We start from the raw sequence: 21,238 nt of genomic DNA, 5'->3' as shown, positions 1-21,238 counted from the left end.
AGAAAGCAGGAAAGGTGTACTGAGGTGATGATCAGTATTGAATGGTGGAGCAGGCTGGATGGGCCTGCACCTATTTTATGTTTCCATGTTTCTATAACTTCACATTTATCCACGTTATACTGTATCTGCCATGTGTTTGTCCACTCACTCAACCTATCTAAATCGCCTTGCAGCATCTTTGCATCCTCCTCACAACTCACAATCTCACCTAGTTTTGTGTCATCAGCAAACTTGGAAATATTTCATTTGGTTCCTTCATCCAAATCATTTACATATATTGTGAATAGCTGGGGCCCAAGCACTGATCCCTTTGGTACTCCACTAATCACTGCCCGCCACCCCAAAAAAGACCTGTTTATTCCTACTCTCTGTTTACTGTCAGTTAACCAATTTTCAATCCATGCCAATACATCACCCTCAATTCTATGTGCTTTCATTTTGCACACTAACCTCTTATGTGGGACTTTATCAAAGGCCTTCTGAAAATCCAAATACACTACATCCACTGGTTCTACCTTATCTAGCCTATCAGTTACATCCTCAAAAAACTCCAGTAGGTTTTCCTTTCATAAATCCATGTTGACTTTGTTTAATCCCGTTGATATTATTTAAGTATGCCTTTATCATATCCTTTATAATAGACTCCAGCATTTTCCCTACTACTGATGTCAGGCTAACCAGTCTGTAGTTCCCGGTTTTCTCTCTCCCTCCTTTTTTAAATAGTGGGGTTACATTTGCCACCCTCCAATCTGCAGGAATTGTTCCATAATCTGTAAAATTTTGGAAGATGACAACCAATGCATCTACTATTTCCTTGGCTATCTCTTTTAGTACTCTGGGATGCAGATCATCAGGCCCTGGGGATTTATCTGCCTTCAGTTCCATTAGTTTCTCCAGCACTATTTTCTTACTAATAATCATTTCCTTTCCTTCCTCTTGCTCACTCGACCCTTGGTTCCCTAGCATTTCTGGGATGTTATTTGTGTCCTCTTCCGTGAAGACAGAATCAAAGTATTTATTTAATTGTTCTGCCATTTCCTTATTCCCCATTACAAATTCTCCCGTTTCTGACTGTAAAGGACCTACATTTGTCTTCACTACTCTTTTTCTTTTTACGTATTTGTAGAAACTTTTGCAGTCGGTTTTTATGTTCCTTGCAAGTTTACTCTCATACTCTATTTTTCCCCTCTTAATCAATCTCTTGGTCCTTTTTTGCTGAATTCTAAAGACATACTTGCTTTAGAGGGAGTGCAACGAAGATTCACTAGACTGGTTCCTGGGATGAGTGGATTGTCCTGTGAGGAGAGATTGAGTAGACTAGTCCTACATTCCCTAGAGTTTAGAAGAATATGAGGTGATCTAATTGAAACATAAAATTCTTATGCAGCTTGACAGGGCTAATGCTGGGAAAATGTTTCCACCTGGCTGGGGAATCTAGAACTAGGGGTCACAGTCTCAGAATAAGGGTTAGGCCATTTAGGACTGAGGTGAGGAGAAATTTCTTCACCCAAAGGTTCATGAATCTTTGGAATTCTTTACCTTAGAGAACTCAGTCATTGAGATTATTCAAGATAAAGGTCGATAAATTTTTGGGAGCTAAGGGAATGAAGGGATATGGGAATAGTGTGGGAAGGTGGAGTTGAGGTAGAAGATCAGCCATGATCTTGTTGAATGGTGGAGCAGGCTTAGAGGGCCAAATGGCCTACTCCAGCTCCTATTTCTTATGTTCTTGTGAGTTTAGAAATGCTGTCACATTGGTGCGATCAATCCATACCCAATGACATTGCTGCATTTTATCACTAATCTGATACCTTTGGTGGAATTACTTCATTTAGTCCTTTCCTTTAGAGAATTGAACCGTTACAAGGTATTGCAGATAAAAAACTATGTGCGTAATAAAGTATTGCCATTAAATTACTTTGGTTCTGTGTAATTTTATGTAACAGATCTGAATTATGTACATTTTATATTGTTATTGTACACCATTACACCATTTAAAATTAGTACTACCTGTGCTGATGCTTTCTTTATATAACTAAGGCTGCAAGTTATACTGCCACTTCTGTGTTGGCTTTGGATGCATGTTTATGCAAAAACTGGCAGTATAAAGGTGCAGATTAATTCTCAAGTACACTGAAGACAAATGAGAGACTGTTTCACACTGGTTTAGCTTAGCATAGTTGCAATATAACTCTGGTCAGTTACATAGCTGGATTTAAAAGTGCTCAGTTGGTTCGTTTGACATCCTAAGTACTTTATAAACTTATAATTAAAGGGTATTTGTAAGGAAATTGTACACACACAGCTCCATCTAGAAATTGTGGGCTGGACTGGCACGATTTCCTGATGTGTGTTCCCAGCAGGTGAGGCTCCAACAAGGACACCACAAGTGGAAAATTTACTCCTAAGTCTTTTTCTTGTTATGAGAAAACAAACAGTGCTGCCCGTGCTTCTGAGAAAATTTTCACCAAGGGAACAGAACTCCTCACATGCTGTAAGTAGAGCTCTCTCTTTCAGCAAGCTAAGTGAGAATCCCAGCCACGAGTCTGTCCTGCAGTATAACTTGGGTGTTACCAGCTGTGTTTGACATTGTACAGCTACCCATCCTAGACTCTGATGTATTATAACTGTAGGCTAACTTACAAATTTGACTTGAAATTCAGAATTTCATTTTCTGTCATGTTTCTTTCCCCTGTATGACTTTGATCAACCTTTGACAAGGCCTTAACAAGCGATTTTGGCCCATTTTTGTTAAAGCATTTCAGGAAAGAATAGGAAAGAAAGATTCAGAGTAGCAGTGGACTAAAACTATGTTAACATATTCTACTGGCTGTGTTCCCCTATTTGTGTTCCGCTTTTCAGAATGATTACTAATTAAATATTTCATTTGATTCACAAAAACTCTGACTAGTTTAAGGAACATCCAATTTATTGATGCCATTGTTGAATTTTCTATCCTGATGAACTGATGAAATAAATGTCTCATACAATCAGTCTATAGTTCAAAGACATCCCATTCTATTAGGTTTGCATTAGCAAAATTCATTTCACATGTTGGAGCACAGCCAAATGTCTCACATTATGGTAATAGTTTTCAGACCCATGTGTTAAAGAAATGACCACATCTGGCTCCAGTATGGCTTGGCTGTATGAGGTTTTTCTGCTTTTTCTGACTTATGAAGGCAGGTTCTGTGAGAGAAGGCTCTGGGCTCTGCAAAAGAAGTTGCAGATAAGAGACTCGGATGCTGAGTTGCTGGTCTTGAATTCCTACATACCCGGTCATTAAAATTAATGACTAAAAAATCAGGGCATTGTCCTCTGCACCCGAATCTCTGATCCATGCTCCCGTCAAGTGAGACTCCATGTTGCGAGCTTTGTCTCACCGAATTTACCAGATTACAAACTACAAATATGCATGATAGTCCTGTGAAAGTAATAAACTGTATATTCTTTGGCAAATAACTTGTAGTTGGTCTTAAAAATGGTCTAAATGTAACATAGTGCAAAGGAAATGCACCAAAAGATGTTTGGGTACCATGTAAAATTCCTTAATGTCAAAATGTCCCCATACCATTTGTATTCTGAGAGTCAATTTCTTCTGTTCTTAAATACCGCTGGTGCACATGGTTGTGCTATATTGTAGTGTATTTGGATAAACTGTTCCGAACGGAAGTGCTATGGGCTCACTATTGAAAAATGCCTTTTCTACCATGCATGCATATTATGGGCTCAATTTTCCCCAAAGCTGTTTTTTGGCATACTTGAAGAGTTACGCCCGTTTTTTGGGGCCCAACTACGCCAAAGAAAATCATCCAAGTTTCCCCGTTTGAATTGTTGATTTTGGTGCCGCCTAGCCTGTTCTTTAGCTTTGGGGGTGGAGCTTAAGATCTGCGCCAAAAAGATTGGGTTGCCAGGGTAACCAGGGACACACTGCGGGCTGAGGTTGTAAAATGACACATACAACACATTCTGGGCACCTCACAGCAACCTGCACAAGCACCTTACACATTGTAGCAACTTACCACCATTAAATTATTAAAGTGTTTATACCAAAGTCTATCTCCCCCTCCTCCCCACCACCCCCCTAATGCCAGTGCCGGTATCTGCTACTAGCCCCGAACGAAAGGTCTCCCGATGCTGGTACCTGCTACTATCCCTGGCCGAAGGACCTCCCGGTGCTGATACCTGCTACTATCCCTGGCCGAAGGGCCTCCTCCCTCCCGGTACCCGCTACTATCCCTGGCTGAAGGGCCACCAAGGCAGGTACCTGCTCCTAACTCTAGCTGAAAGGCCTCCTCCACTCTCTCCTACTCTCTCTTCCCTCTCTGCTGCTGCTGTCCAGGCCGTGGAAGTGCATCTGCTGTACTGAATGCCTTACCTGCACCAATTTTCTTAACTGCCCAGAAGGTTTTTCCACAGAAATTACATATGCTGTCCTAAGAAAAATTGGAGTAAAATGGAGCTGGCCAAACTTGTTTAAATGGCCAGAATTGGCGCGGGTGGCAAGTTACGCCCCCATTGAGGTAAAAAAAAGTTAACCTAAAAAATCGTAACTAACTGAGTTACACTGGCGCACAATCTTTGGGTATTTTGGATATTTTAATTTAGGTCAAGAAAACGGCGCAAATAACTGGGGAAGATTGAGCTATTTCTATCTGTCACACACTTCATGTGCAAAGAGAACTTTTGGAATGCAAATGGATATGAAGTAAGAGGGAGCATGCGGCCATGGATGGGTGAATGCAGTCAAAGGGAAGGGTCTTTTGGAGACTCTTAAAGGGAGGAAGTGGATAAGGCAGAGATGCTAAGGGATGAAATTCCTGAGGAAGGGTAAAATAGTGACTGAAGGAATGCCCGCCAGTGGTGCAGCGGTGGGAATAGCAAATGAGACGTAGGTCGACGATAATACAAACCACTTTGCTGATAAACTACACGAGATTTTTCAGTAACAAATCTATCATTTTGGAAAATAATTTTCCAGTAGCACAGTCTATTGCTGGTTAAGTGCATAATGGATTTTACATTATGGCAGCTCACCACCATCTTCTCGAGGGCAATTAGGAATGGGCAATAAATGCTGGCCGTGTCAGCGACGCCCACATCCTAGGAATGCAATTATTAAGGCTTAATGAGGCATTGATTCAAAGTACATAGCGAAAAAATCCACAGAGAATAACTTAGGGTTTGAAATTCGGTACCACCGATTTTGAGGCGGTGTCACCAGCTGAAAGGATTTTTGCCGCCAGGCTTTAGGCGCAGCCGTGAAATGCGAAATTCAGTTTTGCCGCCTGAAAAGTGGATTGCAGCATAAAATCATGGCATTGCTCACTTACCTGGAGGCGTAAGTGGCGTTGAGCGGGCCGTTAAGCGGGGCCTCAACATCCGGGTGTTAGGCAGCATTTAGCACCACAGCCATAGTGGCACCACCTGGATTCCATGACTGAACGCATCAACACCTCGTGGTTATATTCACTTCCTACTCTCTCACTCTGACGATGGCAGATCTAGCAGCAGCAGCTCATCAGCATGACCATCGGTTCTTAGACACCGCCCTGAATGCATTCTTTGATGTCCTGAAGAGGCGGCAGGTGTTGCTCAGGACAGAGGCTGGGAGGAGGCCACAACCGCCAACTCACAGGGCGATATGGAGGGAAATCTCAGGAGGAGTTTCTGTGAGTGACACAGTGGCCAGACAGCCATTCAATGCCGAAAAAGTGGAACGAGATGACATGCCTGGTGAGGGTGAGTGTCTTATATGTGAAACGTCAACATGCTATGCTCTGAGTTCAATGTGCACTCTCTGTTCAATGTAGTGTTTCGGAATCCATGCTCTATGTGGGTGAGGCCAGATACAAGGTTCCCATTTGAAGCCTCACCAATTGCAAGGACCTGCATACACTGTTAACCTTGCTACTCGGTTATGCAGACCCACCCCTGATGTTGTTAACTCCTCAATCTTCATATGTGTCTCAAAGCCGGTAGCCTCCCCGTTACTGTTAGGTCCTGGCCCCCTAATTCAAGCATTGCCACAGCAAGTCCACACAGCGAATGCAAGTTACCCTAAGCTGTGAAGACTCTCATACAGTAACATCTCCTGAACTATGTAAGGCACTTGGGACACACTGATAGAAGGGCTCTAACTCAGACGTTCTCTTTAATCTTACAGGAGAAACTCGCCCACAGCCGTAGGGAGCAGATGAGGATTAGCGGAGGGGACTCTGAACTCCAGGACCTGACTCTGTTGGAAGAACGAGTCTCGGCCCTGATGGGCGTTCAAATTGGTGCCATAGTGTTGGGTGAGGCCGACTTCCTCGGGACAGTGGCGGTATATTGAGTTCCTTTGCAGGATCCAGCAGGCCACTTAGGCCTGACACCACAAACCTTCAGCTCTTTCCATGAGACTGTCATTCTCAAATGCCTTTTCTGATCCTGGCCCTCTCCCCTGCAAGTAGCCACTCTTTCTGGCTTTGTGCTTTCAGATGATGACTCAGACGGCCTCTCTGGATGTGACAGAGGATCCACCGTCCTCACAGAGCGGGGCCAGCAGCTTCTTGTCAGAAGGCGTGGTTGGGGAGATGTAGGTGGGCGATGCTCCGGGACACAGTGGCCTGCAGCAACGTCTCTGGGAAGGGGAGATCAGAGGGCCAGCTCCCCGGAGGGTGAATGAGCGCTAGAGTGATGCTCAGCAGCACGCTGACGATGAGGCCGACTTACAGGATCCCGCAAGACAGTCATTGCAGATGCACAGTGATCTGCTGGGTGTTTTGTCAAGGGTGCCTGAGAGTGTCGATGCACTTGCTTTGAGTGTGGTGGAGGCCGCCTCAATGATTACATTTGTGTCTCAGCAGCCGATCGAGCCGATCCTTAATAGATACCAATGGGTGTTGATGCTTCAAGTGACCATGGGGTCCCATACATGGTGGCACGGGCTATGGCTGACATGGCTGTCGCCATTGAGCAGGAGGTCGACGATATGGTAGGCCTGCAATCTGTCATGTCATCAGTGCGTGCTGGCATCAATCAGCTCTGTGGTGTGCTGCAGTCGCAGTCTACCCTGATGCAGAGCTAACTTGAATCCGCGCAGGCACTGACTGCTGCCATCGTGTCTGGGGCCCCATCAGTTACACGGGGATCTAACTTTGGCGAAGCACTGCATCAATCTGTGCTCAGCCAGACAGCTCCAAATGCTGATCCACTGCCCCAGGTGCCGGGCCTGTCGGAACATGATGTCCTCTCTCCGGACGATATCATTCTGCCCTTGCCCCTGTCGCTCTCTGCAACCCATCCACCACAGAGTGCAGCTGCCCATGTTGAGGTGATGCAGTCCACAGCCGGGCCTTCCACAGTCCGAGCTGGTGCGGAACGTCCTGCTAGGTCATCAGCTGTGGCAGCGGCGCCAACACAGTGACCTTCTACCAGCCTTGCTGCAGGCTCTGAGACCCCATTGAGGAGGAGCGGTAGGTCTGGGAGGGCGAGAAGGGAAGGGGTGGGAAAGCACTGAGAAAGAGCCACTAAATATATGTGTGCTAGTGGCGAGAAATGGTGATCTTGTTTGATTATGAACTAATGTACATAGTTGTACTTGAATGAGCTAAGAAAGAATTGTCTGATAGTAGCCAGAGATGGTTACCTTGCTCGAACATGAACTCATGTCAATAGTTGCAGTTGGATGAGCCATTAAAGAATTGTGTGATGCTGTCCAGAGATGCTGTCCTTGTTCCATTATGAAGTAATGTGAATAGTTGCACGTGGATGTGGGAGATAACGTTGCAAGGGTGTTGTTTCAATTATTTTTTGCTGTGGATGTTGATGTCCTTTAGTGCTTCTTTACAGCACACTATGGTTTTGTTTGTAAATAAAAATGAATTGTATTTGTCACAATCTTGTCTTGCCATTTATTTGCACAGAGACTTGGAGGGTGGGGCGCGATGTCTTCAGCAGATGGCCAGGTAAATAGGCTGACCAGGTGAGGCGGGGCCCGCAATGTCACATGCGTACAATCAATGGCCCCCTGAACCATGGGGAAGCCCGCTATCCTGACGAAGCCACGGGAGCGCTCATCCAGTCTTCCCTGGACATGCTGAACTTGATGTAGTCCATTCATTTGCTGTAGAGAGTGTCAACAACCTGACGAATACAGCAATGTACTGCAAACTGCTACATGTTGCATATATCACCTACAGGAGACTGGAAGCAGCCGGTAGCATAGAACTTGAGGGTTACTGTCACTTTCACTGCCACTGACAGCGAGGTCCTGATGCCGATGTCAGCTGCCAGGTATGTCTGCAGGAGCTGGCAGAGCTCCATCACCACCTCTTAGGATAGTGCGTATGGCAAACCCTGTGACTGTACGGCCTCCTGCCCAGCCATCTGGGGCCTCTCCTCTGGTGAGCATCCACACTTGCCATAAGCCGTCTCTGCAGCCGGCGCCTTTAAATTTCTTGCCACGGGACGACATGGTGTGCAATCACTGCCCCCATAGCCTTGTAGAGGTAAAAGCGATATGTTAGTTGCAAATGTATCCGATGTTGAAGGCAACAATGTCTCTGAGATGCTAGTACTGAATCTTAGAATCATAGAATCATAGACGTTTACAGCACGGCAGGAGGCCATGTCGGCCCATCGTGTGCATGCTGGCCAACAGGAGACTATCCAGCCTAATCCCACTTTCCAGCTCTAGGTCCGGAACCCTGCAGGTTACGGCACTTCAGGTGCACATCCAAGTACTTTATAAATGTGGTGAGGGTTTCTGCCTCTACCACCCTTTCAGGCAGCGAGTTCCAGGCCCCCACAAACCTCTGCATGAAGAAATTTCCCCTCAAATCCCCTCTAAACCTTCTACCAATTACTTTAAATTTATGCCTCCTAGTTGTTGGCTCCTCTGTTAAAGGAAATAGACCCTTTCTATCCACTATATCGAGGCCCCTCATAATTTTATACACCTCAATAGGTCTCCCCTCAGCCACCTCTGTTCCAATGAAAACAAATCTAGCCCATCAAATCTGTCCTCATAGCTTAGATTCTCCACTCCCAGCAACATCCTCGTAAATCTCCTCTGTACCCGCTTCAGTGCAATCACGTCCTTCCTGTAATGCGGTGACCAGAACTGCACACAGTACTCCAGCTGTGGCCTAACCAGTGTATTATACAGTTCAAGCATAACCCCCCTACTCTTGTATTCTATGCCTCGGCTAATAAAGGCAAGCATTCCGTATGCCTTCTTAACCACCTTATCTCCCTGGCCTGTTACATTCAGGGATCTGTGGACAAGCACTCCAAGGTCCCTTTGGTCCTCTATACTTCTCAGTATCCTACCATTCAATGTGTATTCCCTTTCCTTGTTGACCCTCCAAAAATACATTACCTCATACTTCTCTGGATTAAATTCCATTTGCACTGTTCTGCCCACCTGATCAGTTGATTGATATCTTCCTGCAGTCCGCAGCTTTTTTCTTCATTATCAACCACTCAGCCGATTTTAGTATCATCTGCGAACTTCTTAATCATAACCCTAGATTCAAGTTTAGATCATTGATGTATATCACAAAAAGCAAGGGATCTAGTACTGAGCCCTGCGGAACTCCACTGGAAACATCCAGTCACAAAAACACCCATCAACCATTACCCTTTGCTTCCTGCCTCTGAGCCAATTTTGGATCCGACTTGACACTTTGCCCTGGATTCCATGGGCTTTTACTTTTGTGACCAGTCTGCCATGTGGGACCTTCTCAAAAGCTTTGTTAAAATCCATATACGCGACACCATACCGCTTAGCAGTCAGTAGCCACAGGACACCAGCACCTTTGAACTTTGCGAGCAGCCAACGTAGCACATAGAAACATAGAAACATAGAAAATAGGTGCAGGAGTAGGCCATTCGGCCCTTCGAGCCTGCACCGCCATTCAATGAGTTCATGGCTGAACATGCAACTTCAGTACCCCATTCCTGCTTTCTCGCCATACCCCTTGATCCCCCTAGTAGTAAGGACTACATCTAACTCATTTTTTAATATATTTAGTGAATTGGCCTCAACAACTTTCTGTGGTAGAGAATTCCACAGGTTCACCACTCTCTGGGTGAAGAAGTTTCTCCTCATCTCGGTCCTAAATGGCTTACCCCTTATCATTAGACTGTGACCCCTGGTTCTGGACTTCCCCAACATTGGGAACATTCTTCCTGCATCTAACCTGTCTAAACCCGTCAAAATTTTAAACGTTTCTATGAGATCCCCTCTCATTCTTCTGAACTCCAGTGAATACAAGCCCAGTTGATATAGTCTTTCTTGATATGTCAGTCCTGCCATCCCGGGAATCAGTCTGGTGAACCTTCGCTGCACTCCCTCAATAGCAACAACATCCTTTCTCAAGTTAGGGGATCAGAACTGTACACAATACTCCAGGTGTGGCCTCACCAAGGCCCTGTACAACTGTAGTAACCCTCCCTGCCCCTGTACTCAAATCCCCTCGCTATGAGGGCCAACATGCCACTTGCTTTCTTAACTGCCTGCTGTATCTGCATGCCAACTTTCAATGACTGATGTACCATGACACCCACGTCCCGTTGCACCTCCCCTTTTCCGAATCTGTCACCATTCAGATAATAGTCTGTCTCTCTGTTTTTACCACCAAAGTGGATAACCTCACATTTATCCACATTATACTTCATCTGCCATGCATTTGCCCATTCACCTAACCTATCCAAGTCTCTCTGCAGCCTCATAGCATCCTCCTCGCAGCTCACACTGCCACCCAACTTAGTGTCATCCGCAAATTTGGAGATACTACATTTAATCCCCTCGTCTAAATCATTAATGTACAATGTAAACAGCTGGGGCCCCAGCACAGAACCTTGCGGTACCCCACTAGTCACTGCCTGCCATTCTGAAAAGTACCCATTTACTCCTACTCTTTGCTTCCTGTCTGACAACCAGTTCTCAATCCACATCAGCACACTACCCCCAATCCCATGTGCTTTAACTTTGCACATTATTCTCTTGTGTGGAAAAGCCTTCTGAAAGTCCAAATACACCACATCAACTGGTTCTCCCTTGTCCACTCTACTGGAAACATCCTCAAAAAATTCCACAAGATTTGTCAAGCATGATTTCCCTTTCACAAATCCATGTTGACTTGGACTTATCATGTCACCTCTTTCCAAATGCGCTGCTATGACATCCTTAATAATTGATTCCATCATTTTACCCACTACCGATGTCAGGCTGACCGGTCTATAATTCCCTGTTTTCTCTCTCCCTCCTTTTTTTAAAAGTGGGGTTATATTGGCTACCCTCCACTCTATCGAAACTGATCCAGAGTCTATGGAATGTTGGAAAATGACTGTCAATGCATCCGCTATTTCCAAGGTCACCTCCTTAAGTACTCTGGGATGCAGTCCATCAGGCCCTGGGGATTTATTGGCCTTCAATCCCATCAATTTCCCCAACACAATTTCCCGACTAATAAGGATTTCCCTCAGTTCCTCCTTCTTACCACACCCTCTGACCCCTTTTATATCCGGAAGGTTGTTTGTGTCCTCCTTAGTGAATACCGAACCAAAGTACTTGTTCAATTGGTCTGCCATTTCTTTGTTCCCCGTTATGACTTCCCCTGATTCTGACTGCAGGGGACCTACGTTTGTCTTTACTAACCTTTTTCTCTTTACATATCTATAGAAGCTTTTGCAGTCCATCTTAATGTTCCCTGCAAGCTTCCTCTCGTACTCTATTTCCCCTGCCCTAATCAAACCCTTTGTCCTCCTCTGCTGAGTTCTAAATTTTTCCCAGTCCCCGGGTTCGCTGCTATTTCTGGCCAATTTGTATGCCACTTTCTTGGCTTTAATACTATCCCTGATTTCCCTTGATAGCCACGGTTGAGCCTTTTTTATTTTTACGCCAGACAGGGATGTACAATTGCTGTAGTTCATCCATGCGGTCTCTAAATGTCTGCCATTGCCCATCCACTGTCAACCCCTTAAGTATCATTCGCCAATCTATCCTAGCCTCACACCTTCAAAGTTACCCTTCTTTAAGTTCTGGACCATGGTCTCTGAATTAACTGTTTCATTCTCCATCCTAATGCAGAATTCCACCATATTATGGTCACTCTTCCCCAAGGGGCCTCGCACAACGAGATTGCTAATTAATCCTCGAGCACTCTGGGCCGGCTGTAACTCCCTTTAAATAACGCCCCAGATTCATTTCCCTGCCTTGTCTACGGCAACTTTTTCAGGCGTCATTGCCGCCAGCCGGTAAGTGAGTTGGCAAAAATGAATTTGGCGAGACCGGTGCCAAGGAGGCATTGCACACAAGGTGATGTCATGATTTCCATGGCGTTAACCAGTGAGACTTTTAATTTTAACGCTCTTGAAAAAGGACAACTGAATTTCCCATCAGGTGGCACCCACGCCTAACACCACCGGTCAGCCTTTCATACCCCATTGCTGCCTCACTCAGACGGCATCAGCTGGCGGTAGCAACCGAATTTTGACCCCTTAGACTTTACAATATAAAATTTTCATTAGCTCAACTGTTATCATCATCATAGGCAGTCCCACGAAATTGAGGAAGACTTGCTTCCTCTCTAAAAGCGAGATTTCAGGTGACTGTATAGTCCAATATGGGAGTTACAGTCTCTGTCACAGGTGGGACAGACAGTGGCTGAAGAAAAGGGTGGGTGGGGAGTCTGGTTTGCTGCACGCTCTTTCCACTGTCTGCGCTTGTTTTCTGTATGCTCTCGGCGACGAGACTCGAGGTCTGAACACCCTCCCGGATGCTCCTCCTTACTTAGGGTGGTCCTGGGCCAGGAATTCCCAGGTGCCAGCAGAGATGTTGCATTTTATCAAGGAGGCTTTGACGGTGTCCTTGAAATGTTTCCTCTCCCCACCTGCGGCTCGCTTGCCGTGTAGGAGTTCCGAGTAGAGCACTTGCTTTGGGAGTCTCGTGTTAAGCATGCGGACAATGTGGCCCACCCAACGGAGCTGGTTGAGTGTGGTCAGTGCTTCGATGCTGGGGATGTTGCCCTTAGCGAGAATACTGATGTTGGTGCGACTATCCTCCCAGTGGATTTGCAGGATCTTGCGGAGGCAACGCTGGTGGTACTTCTCCAGCACTGTGAGGTGTCTACTGTATATGGTCCACGTCTCTGAGCCATATAGGACGGCGGGTATCACAACTGCCCTGTAGACTATAAGCTTGGTGCCAGATTTGTGGTCCTGGTCTTCGAACACTCTCTTCCTCAGCCGACCGAAGGCTGCGCTGGCGCACTGGAGGTGGTGTTGGACCTCGTCATCGATGTCTGCCCTTGCTGATAGTCGACTCCAGAGTTATGGAAAATGGTCCACGTTGTCCAAGGCCGCGTCATGGATTTTGATGACTGGTGGGGCTGAACTGTGGTAGATAGATAACAACAGATTAATATTTTGAATAATGAGAAATGGCTAAATGGCTGAAACGCTATCTTTTTTTTCAAAATATGCCTGAATCTGAAAAAATAATTTGTGACTCTTTTGTCATGTTGGATTTTCTTCCCTTATTCCTCTGTTCAAGCCAAGGACTTACACTGAGCTACAGTTCCCAAAGTGGTGCATGCCCTCTCAAGGATCCTTTGCTTACATTGTAGATCTGGACAGTGCGGTAGCAAAATTCCCAAGTGTCCTGTTTCGAGGCAGTAACCGAGTCGCAGGAAGTCCTTCCCAGGCCACAGAATTCCAGTTACTGCCCTCACAGGAAGTGGAGCGCAATGTCGCGTGCCGAAAGGGCTCACCGTGTACAACAATGACGTAATCGGCGGTTGCGCGGTGACCCGGGGCACTACCGGCGGGGTGCGGTGCTGTCGTGGCAGCGCCTCCGCTAACTCCTGCGCAATTTCACGGTAGCCGTTAGTGCCCCCACCCCCCACCCCTGGGCGAAAATAGTTTCGCGCCCCATTAATGCCCCCCAGAGGGGCTAACGGGAGACGCAAAACAGGACAATTTCAGCCGCTGCATGTCGTTTGAGCCATCATACTGTACTCATCTATGGTCCAGAGCCTGCTGGACAGTGATCAGCAACAGAAGCTCTTGCCAAGTTTTGCTTGTCTTGATCTGGACTCTGAGGCCAATTCTAACTGACATCCACCAACCCAACAGATCAGGAGTCAAATTTGGAACCTTCCTAATCTGTGTGGGTCTGTGTCACAGGATGCAGTGTATATAACCGCTGAATCATGGGCAGGGGCAGAATTAACCACCTCTAATTTTAGTAGAGGTGTCTCCAAAGAAACTATCACAAATGCATTCTAACTTCAGCTGGGTACTTTATAGGAAACTCCAGAGGCAAAGAATTGTGACCTTTTTTGCAAATGTGATGATGGCTTACTGCAAATCGATCACACATTCTCCCTGAACATTACGTACTGTCCCTGTAGATTACAGGATTTATAAAATGGTTTATGACTGTCGTAACATAACTAAAACATCTGGAAGAAACATATAGTTCAGGGATTAACTGAATGATCACATTCCCTAACAGCCCTTCAGGGTGTTACCTAGTTTGTTTATTACTAAACACAAAAAATGTAATTGTTAGTATCAAATGCTTATTACCCGATTACGTTATTTTAGTTGATAAATATGAAGAAACTAGGATGCAACTTTGTACTATCAGTCACGAAGCAAATGGCAATAAATGAGATGTGTAATTAAGATGTTCATTTATCTATGTATAGTCAACAAGCACACATGTTCCTTAAGGATAGAGGAAGATGAGTAGGTCATTCAGCTCCTTGATCTTGCTCTACCATTCAACTCAATTATAGCTGATCTACACCTCAACCCCATTTATCCGCCTTAGCTCCATATTCCTTGATACCCGCATTTAAAAAATAATCCCAGCATCCACAGCCTTTTGGAGCCGAGAATTCCAGATTCATACTACCCTGTGTGTGTAAAAGTGCTTCCTGATTTCCCTCCTAAATGGCCTGGCCCTAATTTTAAGATTATGTCCCCTCGTTCTTAATTCTCCCACCAGAGGAAATGGTTTCTCCATATCTACCTGTGCAAATCCTTTTAACATTTTAACCACTTTGATGAGATCACCCCTGAATCTTCTATACTCAAGGGAATAGAAACCATGGCCAGAATTTTCCAGGGAGTGGGGGGTTGGGGGGTGGGGTGGGGGAGTGGTGGTCAGCGGGCGGGATCGGTGGCGGGTTGGTTGGGAAATTTGATATCTTTGACAGTGGGTCGGGAACCCGCTGCCAACTCGCTCCAACAAACCTTTCCCGATGTCGGGTCTGTCAGCACTGAGCAGACCGGAAAGGCAACGGCGGGCGACGCAATTCAGGTAATTAGTGGCTTGTTTAGAGTCACATAAGAATGATTTTCAGCTTACCTTTTGCATTTGATAGCTCCCCCATGGGGTCCACACTGGTCGTGAACCATGTCTGTCAAGCTGAGGAGGGAGTTCAGTGGTCATTGAATCAGCTGTTGAGTTGACAGCTTCAAATGTAAAGTAAAATCTCCCACCTTACAGATATCATCCCTCAGCCACAAGCTCTTCCTCACTGCATTTCCACAACAGATGCACCATGCTGCAAGTCTTTATACATGTCACCATCCAGTTTTACTTCATTACCTCTCTCACCATTGACAGATTGCTTCTGTCATCTCTACTTCAGCTGCCATTTATTCCATCAGCATGGGTGCCCTTTATACTTTCTCACCTTGGTCCTCAGAATCCCACCAAGATAAGCTACAACACCAGCAACACCAACAACAACACCGACCTTCAACTGATGCTGCACAGGACAGAGGGCATCAGCACCTGACCACATTGCTGCCTGGAAGGCCAGGGATGGCCTCACTATGGCCAGATTTACTTTACTTGGCGCTGTACATGCTGACTGCCACATGATGCGCCAGATTGGTACCACCCCACACCAACAACATAAAGCATTCCTACAATTCCAAAGCCATTCCTTTCACACACATCACCATTGCTGTTATGTTTCACCATTCACTGCACTTTCAAAGGTGCACACAAATCTGTCCAAGAAGGCAAAGTGTTGAAAATAAAAGTTTCAAAGTTTGACAGCACATTAACAGAAACTTTACATGAACATTGCATAAAACACCCAAGTGCCTGCCCTTGTGTATTGCTAGTTGGTATGATTGCACTAGGATGAGGGTGAATGTAAGGGGTGGCAAGTGAGATGGTGATGTGATAATGTAGATAGAGAGGAATGGGTGCAGGTGCAAAGTAAGTTGGTGTGAGTAAGTATGTGCAGGAGTAGGGTAGTTAAGGCAGAGTGATGGGAGGCACAGCAGAATGAGGTTGAGTACTAACATTTCATGATCTTCTGAGATCATTGGAACGTTTGTGGCACAGCATCCAGGTCCTCCTGACCACATCACTGCGTGTACCCTCCTCTGCAATGTTCAACCAGGCTGTGTTGATCTCCTGGGGAGGTCTCTTCCTCCCATGGGAAGGGGAGAGGACCTCCCTGTGTGCTGTGATTCCCTCCATAAGCATATGGAGGAAGTCATGGGAGAACCTGGGTGCAGCCCTGTACCTTTGTGCAGTGTTTGTCAGTGTTTGCAGCACCTCAACAGCACACATGTCAAAAGAAAGTTGGTCCCTTTTAGGAAACCGGCTGATGACATGTCATCAAATGACATCAGCAGACCCGCTTCCTCGAATTGTCCGGGAAACGCGCTGGGCAGGCTTAACAAGCCCCATCAGGGGATATTCATTTCACAGAGCTGGATGGAGACAGCAATCGGGTCGGCACTTCGCCACTGATGTTGCCCACCCTGGACCCGCTGAGGTGAGCAAAATCACGGCCCATGTTTATGCATCCAGTCCTCATAATTTAATTCTTTGAGCCGTGTATCATTCAAATGAATCTGCGCTGCACCTGCTCCAAGACAAATACATTCTTCCTGTGGTGTTTCTCCCAGTGCTAAACTCAATACTCCAGATGAGGTCTGACCATGGTACTGTGAAACAGAAGCATAAATTTCACCCCTTTGAATTCCAGTCCCTTGAGATAAAGGCCACCATTCCGTTAGCCTTTTTGATTTCTTTTTGTACCTTTCCATTAGCTTCAAATGATTACTTGGACTTTCAAATCTATTTGCTCCTCCATAGTTTATAGTTTCTCACCATTTAGAAAATACTCCAATTTATCCACTACTTCCATTAGATATAGCAGTCCACATGATAAGTTATTTAAAAACGTGCCTGCACTTGACCTGAACTGACATGTAGCACAGACTATGGCCTATTTAGATGTTCATATTTCAATGTGTAAAAGAAGCATGGTTAATTCTAATATGATTTCTGGGAAGAGGCCGTACAAAGCAGAACATCGTGACTGGTGGGATTCACTGTGACATGTCATATGAATACATACTTGAGGATTGGCTGTAAAGTATCTTTGAATCTTTTTAGAGGAAATCTGCACCCTGGTAATTGCTGAGGCTTTCCCTGAAGACTCTGGGACATTTACTTGTACAGCTAGCAACAAGTATGGCACCATGTCGAGCACTGCTCACCTCACTGTCTGCGGTAGGTCTTCAATCTTCACTTAACATTACATTACTATGTTATTGTTTTTGTGCTTCAAATTAAAATAAATAAAGATACTAATTTTTTTCAAACTGTTTCAGGACAAGCCACAGGCCCATGGGATTAGGCAACAGTGATAAGAAATATAAGAATTAGGAGCAGGAGTCGGCCATACAGCCTCTCGAGCCTGCTCCGCCATTCAATACGATCATGGCGATCTGATCTTGACCTCAACCCCACTTTCCTACCTGTTCTTCATAACCCTTGACACCCCTATAGTTCAAGAATCTGTCTATCTCAGCCTTGAATATATTCAATGACCCAGCCTCCACAGCTCTCTGGGGTAGAGAATTCCAAAGATTCACAACCCTCTGAGAGAAGAAATTCCTCCTCATTTCTGTCTGAAATGGGTGACCCCTTATTCTGAAACTATGCCCATAGGTTCTAGAGTCCCCCACAAGGAGAAACATCCTCTCAGCATCTGCCTTGTCAAGCCCCCTCAGAATCTTATATGTTTCAATAAGATCACCTCTCATTCTTCTAAACTCCAGTGAGTACATGCCCAACCTGCTCAACCTTTCCTCATAAGACAACCCCTTCATCTCAGGAATCAACCGAGTGAACCTTCTCTGAACAGCTTCCAATCCAAGTATATCCCTCCTTAAATAAGGAGACCAAAACTGCATGCAGTACTCTAGATGTGGTCTCACCAATGCCTTGTACAGTTGTAGTAAGACTTCCTTAGTTTTATACTCCATCCCCCTTGAAATAAAGGCCAACATTCCATTTGCCTTCCTAATTACTCGCTGTACCTGCATGCTAACTTTTTGTGCTTCATGTACGAGGATACCCAGATCCCTCTGTACCATAGCATTTTGTAGTCTCTCTCCGTTTAAATAACATTCTGCTTTTCTATACTTCCTATCAAAGTGGATAACCTCACAGTTTCCCACATTATACTCCATCTGCCAAATTTTTGCTCACTCACTTAACCTCTCTGTATCCCTTTGCAGACTCTTTGGGTCCGAAATTGCCCCCGCTGGAAACGGGACGTACCTACCGTGTTTCGTCGGTTTTTACTGGCGCGGTTGATGCGGTGGCCTTTTGAGCGAAAATCCGCTCTTTGGCCTTTTTTTTCAGTGGACCGGAAGTCGGTTGCAATGGAGGCGGTGATGAACAGACTTTCGCACATTAGAGGGGTGGAAGTTGGGGGGCTGGCAAGCGGAATGTCTGCCGCTGTCAGTCATTACAGTGCCACATCACCATGTCTCTCCCCTTCACTTAAAGGAGAGATCAGTACGATTATTTAAATTCAGTCTACTGGGCCAGCAGGGAGGGTTTCAGCCGGGCCAGCGGCCTGGTACCCAAGAGACCGGGGGTGCCAGGCTGCCTGTTGGCAGCCCGACTGAACCCAGGGGCATAATGGTCAGCCTGACCTGGCAGTCGGCTGACAAAAAAAATATGGCGGCCACGCTAGTAGGTCCTCCCCTTTAATGGCAGCTGCACCGCTTTTTTGAGTACACTCCAAGCACAGTGCACTGGCAGAAAAAGTTGTTGGTGGCACCGAGCGGCGGCAGAAAGATTTTTCGACGGAATTGTGCCATCGGGGAGGAACTTCTGCGGTGCGCGATCTGATGATGTAATTAGGACAGATTGGCAGCAGTGGAGCAGTATTGGGGGGAGTGGAATTTTCAAAATGGCAGCCATTCCACGAAAAATCTGTGGCCATTGCACTCCACAGTGTGGCCACCAATTTCCGGTGGTAAGAGGCCTTAAGGAAAGGGGCAATTTCGGCTCCTTTGTGTCCTCCTCACACCTTGCTTTCCCACCTATCTTTGTATCGTCAGCAAATTTGGCTACAGTACACTTCCTACCCCGACAACAGGAAGAGATCAGGCCTAGTCAGTGGGGGTCGCTGAAACCTGTTAAAGTTCTTTCTTTAACATTATTTCTATTATTTTTTGTAAATTTAATGCTTAGTTAAATTATTTAAGATGATACCTAAGAGCAGATTTTTAAAAATCCTATTCCTAATGGTGACCCTGCCTGCAGGAGCATATATTGCTGGCGTGATCCTTGTGATTTTCCATGCACAATTGGAAAATTGTAGGGAGCATGCCCATAATTTCCTGTGATGCGCTCCTAGTGGGTAGGACCAGAAGCACACTTTAAAAATTTGGCTCTCAAACTGTAAAAAAAACAACTGCATTAATATTTCTTATGCAGTAAACTGACTGCAATTCCTCAATCCTGTTTGATGACCTTTTCACAGGAACTGAAGATAATAGTGCTGCTAGTCGGAATGCTTCAAGCTTTGTGACAGTTGAGGCTACTGAGGCTAATGAACCCGTCCAGCCGGACAAAACCCCATCACGACCCACTGCCCACTTAAAACCCAAACTGGAGGGCGTTCTTGTGAACCACCACGATCACAAGCCTAAAGCTGGGCTGCGAGTGCATTTCAAATTGCCCGAAGAAGACACAGGAAGTGAGCCTTTATTTGAGGAGGGACATGACACAACAAATGGACAGTATACTTGGGCAACGGGGCTAGTTTCACCCACAAAGGAACCCCCACCAGTATTTGCCAAACCAAAACTGTGAGTACTTTATTAACGAAGGCAGACCTGTAGAATTATTATGATGTTTTGACTGGAGTCAAAAACAGTGTGTGTGTTTGAGGGCAGACAGTGCCCTGATTGATGTATGGGGACAGTGTCGAGGGAGCTTTACTCTGTATCTAACCCCATGCTATATCTGCCCTGGGAGTAGTTGATGGGACAGTGTAGAAGGAGCTTTACTCTGTATCTAACCCCGTGTTGAACCTGCCCTGGGAGAGTTTGATGGGACAGTATAGGGGGAGCTTTGCTCTGTATCTAATGAGCGGCAAGAGATCGTGGCGAAGGTTTGACGAATGATCGGGGTGGAGGAGCGGTGAGGGATTGTGGCTGAGATTTGGCGAGTGATTGCGGCGGAGGTGCGGCAAATGTTTGGTGAGGTGTGGTGAGAGATCGTGGAGGAGGTGTGGCGAATGTTTTGTGGCGGAGGCGCGGCGAGAGATCATGGCGGAGGAGCAGTGAGAGATTGTGGCGGAGGTGTGGCGAATTTGTTTTGGTGGTGGAGCGGCGAGAGATCATGGCGGAGGTGCGGCAAATGGGGTACGGGGCCCAGAAGAGCCGAGGGCCCAGGGGCAGCACAGGCCTGCCCACACTGCGATATGTGTGCGCAATATGGTCCGTGCAGCAGAGCAGGTCTCCAGTCGTCCTGGGTAATCCTTGCCACTGGATAAAAGCCTAGCTCTGTCAAGCTTGTAACACTCAACAATGCTGAAACATTGGGATGCATATTTTAAGGTTATAAATCTCATGACAGAATTCATGCTGTCAGCGGAGGAGGACTGGAGCAAGGAATGTCTTGTTCCACTAATAAAACTCAGAATCAAAGCATGTTTCAGCACAGAAATAGAACATTCAGCCCATTAGTTAGCACCAGTGTTTTTCTCCACATGAGCCAGCTCATACAATTTGACTCTCCTGCTTGGTCCCCATATCCGTTAGCCTTCCCCTTTTTCAACTAACTGTCTAATCACTTTAAAAAGAAATGTATGGACTCTGCAATGACAACAGCTGAATTCCACATTCTAGCCATTCACACTTGCAGAATTTGGACCTGAAGACCTGTGGTTCAGTAATC

At 45.9% G+C, this 21,238-nt stretch overlaps 1 protein-coding gene across 11 annotated transcripts in view; it reads left to right on the top strand.

Annotated features, from left to right (window-relative positions):
* The window catches only part of LOC139260132 (myopalladin-like), a 635,514-nt gene that overhangs the window by 381,739 nt on the left and 232,537 nt on the right, over positions 1-21,238 (top strand). For all 11 annotated transcript variants that reach the window (XM_070876326.1, XM_070876331.1, XM_070876327.1 and 8 more), the window contains 2 exons: positions 17,429-17,545; positions 19,818-20,145. In XM_070876326.1, the coding sequence (XP_070732427.1) occupies positions 17,429-17,545; positions 19,818-20,145 (445 nt within the window). The remainder of the gene's footprint in view (positions 1-17,428; positions 17,546-19,817; positions 20,146-21,238) is intronic.

The sequence above is a fragment of the Pristiophorus japonicus genome, chromosome 3 (assembly GCF_044704955.1).
Source record: "Pristiophorus japonicus isolate sPriJap1 chromosome 3, sPriJap1.hap1, whole genome shotgun sequence".
In the NCBI taxonomy this organism is placed as follows: Eukaryota; Metazoa; Chordata; class Chondrichthyes; family Pristiophoridae; genus Pristiophorus; species Pristiophorus japonicus.
This window is presented reverse-complemented; position numbering and strand designations above follow the sequence as displayed.